At 38.2% G+C, this 4,529-nt stretch overlaps 1 protein-coding gene across 1 annotated transcript; it reads left to right on the top strand.

The window, feature by feature from the left end:
- The first annotated feature begins 3,076 nt into the window (after positions 1–3,076).
- LOC131908185 (putative olfactory receptor 5AK3) lies at positions 3,077–4,006 on the top strand. Its single transcript, XM_059259233.1, has one exon. The coding sequence runs from the start codon at positions 3,077–3,079 to the stop codon at positions 4,004–4,006; it is 930 nt and encodes a 309-aa protein (XP_059115216.1).
- Positions 4,007–4,529: the final 523 nt, after the last annotated feature.

Genomic DNA, 4,529 nt, shown 5'->3' with positions numbered 1-4,529 from the left:
TCGCTAATGTCACACCAAGTCTATCATTCACCCTTATATTTAGGTCATATTTACACATACTTTTCAGAATCCCATGGTTTTTTAAATGAGTCCCTTGGCAAAGTTTTATATCTGGACCTAAGCACAGCTTCTTGGTCCTGTGTTTGGAATGATGCCCAACCTAACTTGTAACAAGAAAAAACAAATAATTGTTAAATAAAAGCAACAGAACAAAAGCAAACAAAAAATAATTCCATAATGAAAATAAAAGGGGAAAATGGCCTATCCAGTAACTTAAAATTTATTCAGCAAATACAATTTATGAACATTGTCTATGCAATTGCGTCTCAGGTCCTTTGAACCTCAGGTTCTCAAGGGAATACTGATCCCCTATGCCCTAGCTATGAATTCTCTCATGAGCAGAAAACACTCAGAGAAGCCTTGATGGGCAATCAGCCTGCACCTGCTGCAGACAGAAACTCGGGAGGCAGAGGTAGTGAGAGGAAAGCAAAGCCAGTGAGGTTTCCATCTTCTGGGTATCATTGCAGCAGGTAATAGTATGGTATGGCAAACAGTTCCAGCTAAAGCTCCAGAATCTTCCACCTTCAAGACCAAGAGTCATTTCCTCCCTGATGCCATTATGAAAATGAGTGAGGAAACTGAATTGCACTAATGTGTCCAGGAATGATGAAAATTAAGAAAGGATCAAACAACTGAATGGCAGAATGTATCTGAACTCCCTTTGTGTCTTGCTTGCATGTGCATGAGTTAGTATTGAGTTCCCTGTGGTGGGAACTTCACGTGAGTGAGTTTGTTTCAGCCTAGCATTACTAGAAAGCAAGCTTTGATGCTACCTTCTTCTTTCTCAAAAAAATTAAAGCTATTTTAGCATATAAAGGTAACCTGTAATCTCACCACTTGGAAGGCAGAGACAGCAGGATTGTTATAAACTGAAGGTCAGCCTAGTCTGCACAGCTAGGTCCAAGACACCCAGAGCTACATAGAAAGACTCTGTCTCAAAAATAAATAAATAAAGTAGATTAGCTTATAAGTTTAATCTTCTCTCTTTATCTCAAAATAATCATCAAAATTTGGCTTGTATTTTTCCTGAACTTGTCTGTAGGGAAATAAAGAAAACGGAAAAAAAAGTGAAAGCATATGAAACACATTTGGAAATGCTTTCTTCATTGTGCATTATAATGTGGGTACCTTTCCATAAGTACACATGTTTATCTCACCCTGAGCCATTATGGTTTAGTTAAACTTGTTTTCAAATGTTTACTCTCATAAGTTGTGCTACAGTCAACATGTTGTCTTAAGTAATTCTGGGATCCCATCTTACTAGGAAAGAAACTGAACTGGAGAGGGCAATGTCCTCTGTCTTTCCAAAGCGGTGGGAACTCAAGCCCAGGTCAGTGAGTCTCTGTAACCCTGTACAATTCTGACTTTAAATGAAGCTTTAGAAGCAACTCTTGTTCAGAATACTCAGGTGATTGTCCATTCTCTCCTCATCATTGATTTGATTAGCAGATACCCCATCGTAGATGGAAGAATGTCACACTGAGGAAAACCTCAAGAATAGATAGATCCCGTACATGGCTATTGGGTGTTTCTTTTTATTCCTTAGATCTTAAAAACTGTTGCTCAAAAGGTCATGTCATTATGAATTCAAAACTATTTTATTAAGTAAGTACACATGCTACTTACTCAAAACACTGTCATATATCACAAGCAATTTACTGAAAAGTCAAAAACTAAAAATCTAAAAACATTATCAAATAATCACATTATTAGTCAGTGAAAAAATACTACCAGGTAATTGGTTTTTTTGGACAAAAATGTAGGATATCAACTTCATGAGGGTATGAGAACCAGCACACACATCAGCGGCAATGAACACAGAGGTATGTGTCAAACAATGTGTACTAACAATGTTCGGTCATATTAAATGTGTGATGCAACCTCCAAACACAGCAATTTTGTTTCTAGGAACATGTCCCTGAGAAATTTTCACAGTGGGTTATTTGACACAGATACAAGCTGTAGCCAATCTTCTCATCTCTAGCAAAGGACACAGGTGAATGCTGAGAGATGAGAGACATGAGGCAAAGCTACTGAAGTGTGTGGTGTGCGGAGGCTGTGGGTGCTACCTAATCCATCTATGGTGAGGTAAGAACAGGAATTTATTTGCTTACGTAAAACTGTTAAAGAATTTTGACAAGGCTGACATCTTCTCTTGGTTTTCATGAATTTTTGCAAATCATATAAAGAAAACAATCAGTTTTTCATGGATACTCCAATAAGCACATTGACAGAAGACTACATGATAGCCAAAGAACAGTTGGCAAGAGAGAGAGAGAGAGAGAGAGAGAGAGAGAGAGAGAGAGAATGAATACGTGCACAGAAAGGTCATACAGAGCAAGGTCATACAGAACTACACATGGAAGTTGAGATTCCCGTATACAATATTTGACATGGGTGAACAGAGTTTTAATTAAAATGTATAGCATAAGAGGAACAATTTGTAACCGAAATAAACATATTTTCATAAACCTTAATTGATATATGAATAGAAATGACAAGCTGAAAACGTAATGGCAATTTCCCCAAAGGGTAATTGAAATCATCCAAGTACCAAGGATCGGTATTTAAATTCTGAGTTAAATATATCATAGCGAACGTCCTTGCAGAAACTGAGGAAATAGCTGAATCAGTAAAGTAAGCTCATATCCCCAGCACGTTAATAAGAAAAATGTCAGATACGATGGTACATATTTGAAAGAAAACCCAGCATGGCAAGGCAGGAAGATTTCTGGATCACTAGCCAGTCTGCATAGTGGACCTAACAAGTTCTAAGTAGAGTGTGAGATTCTGTTCCAAAAACAAGGTGGATGGCATATGAGGAATGATACCCAAGGTTGAATTGTGGTATACACACACACATAGCCACCCACAAATGCATACATTCAAAAACTATAAAAAATATTCTATGAAACCAAACATTATAACATTTCTAAAAACAAATCAGAAAGGGTTTTTTTTTCCTCTGCTTTTTTTCCTTTGCCAATTTTCAGCTGATATTGGATTTCTACTAACCATGGAACACAGTAATGACACCAAGATGACTGAATTTATCCTCCTGGGATTTGCTGGTCAACACGAATTTTGGCACATCCTCTTTGTGGTATTCCTAGTGATTTACGCAGCCACCTTAGTGGGCAACGTCGGCATGATCCTGCTCATCAAACTTCATTCCTCCCTGCACACTCCCATGTACTTTTTCCTGCAGCACTTGGCTTTTGTTGACCTCTGTTACTCCTCTGCCATCACTCCCAAGACATTGCAGAATTTTGTGAGCATGAAACCATCCATCTCCTTCACTGGATGTGCAATGCAGTTATATGTCTATGGTACGTTCATAACCAGTGACTGCTTCATCCTAGCTGCTATGGCTGTGGACCGCTATGTGGCCATCTGTTACCCACTGCGCTATCCTGTCATCATGTCCCAGAGACTCTGCATTCTACTGCTTCTTGGTTCATACACTATGGGCTTCCTAAATGCCTCTGTAAATACAACTTTTACTTTCTTAACAAAATTTTGCAAATCCAATGTCATTAATCACTTTTTCTGTGATGTACCACCAATTCTTGCCCTATCTTGCTCCAGTATTGACATTAATATTGTGCTGTTGACAGTTTTTGTGGGTTTCAACTTAGCCTTCTCTGTGTCTGTTGTCATCTTTTCCTACACATACATTTTGGCTGCCATCCTAAGGATGTCTTCTGCTGCAGGAAGGAAAAAGGCCTTCTCCACATGTGCCTCCCATATGACCACAGTCACCATATTCTATGGAACAGTCTGCTACATGTATGTACTTCATGGGACCAACAGATCTCAAGAGCAGGAGAAGGTGGCTTCTGTGTTCTATGGTATTATGATTCCCATGTTAAACCCCCTCATCTACAGCCTAAGAAACCAGGATGTAATAGAAGCCCTGAGGCACCTAGGAAACAAATGTTTCTAGTGGAAAGCTTGGTCTACATGTCAACATGGCTCAACAGGCAAGGTGACTGGGCTCTGTCCTTTGTCAACTCAGGGAGATGTGGCCAATGTTCATGTCGCACAGACAATCCTTAATTATCAATGAATATGAAAGAGAAAAAAAACATTAAACTCAAGTGAATAAGTCTGCTATCTCAGTGCTGAGAATTAAACCCAAGATCTTTTACATTCTAATCAGGTAGACCATAGACTCCAATAAATAAAATTCAAATTTATGTACTTCTGAAAGAGAATCCATCTGGATAGCTTTCTTTCTTTTGTACATTTTTTGAGCCTCCGAAAATATGTGTAATAAAAGTCTATCTTAGAGTAAAGAAAACAGTAATGCTTTGTCAGTACCTTAAACTATGAAGATTTTCCTGTGGGAAAATTACATTTGATCATCTCTTCTTTATTGTTACATTCTGAAAATAATATCTCTTCTTATTTCTCTCACCTATCTATGTTATCATTGCACAGGAGAGTCTAACATAGCATTGTTTTAG

The sequence above is a fragment of the Peromyscus eremicus genome, chromosome 4 (genome assembly GCF_949786415.1).
Source record: "Peromyscus eremicus chromosome 4, PerEre_H2_v1, whole genome shotgun sequence".
NCBI lineage: Eukaryota > Metazoa > Chordata > Mammalia > Rodentia > Cricetidae > Peromyscus > Peromyscus eremicus.
The sequence above is the reverse complement of the archived record's forward strand: the minus strand, read 5'-3'. Positions and strand labels throughout refer to the sequence as shown.

What these genes read in the sequence shown, in the direction of transcription:
- LOC131908185 (XM_059259233.1), top strand. Translation starts at nt 3,077, where the DNA reads ATGGAACACAGTAATGACACCAAGATGACTGAATTTATCCTCCTGGGA.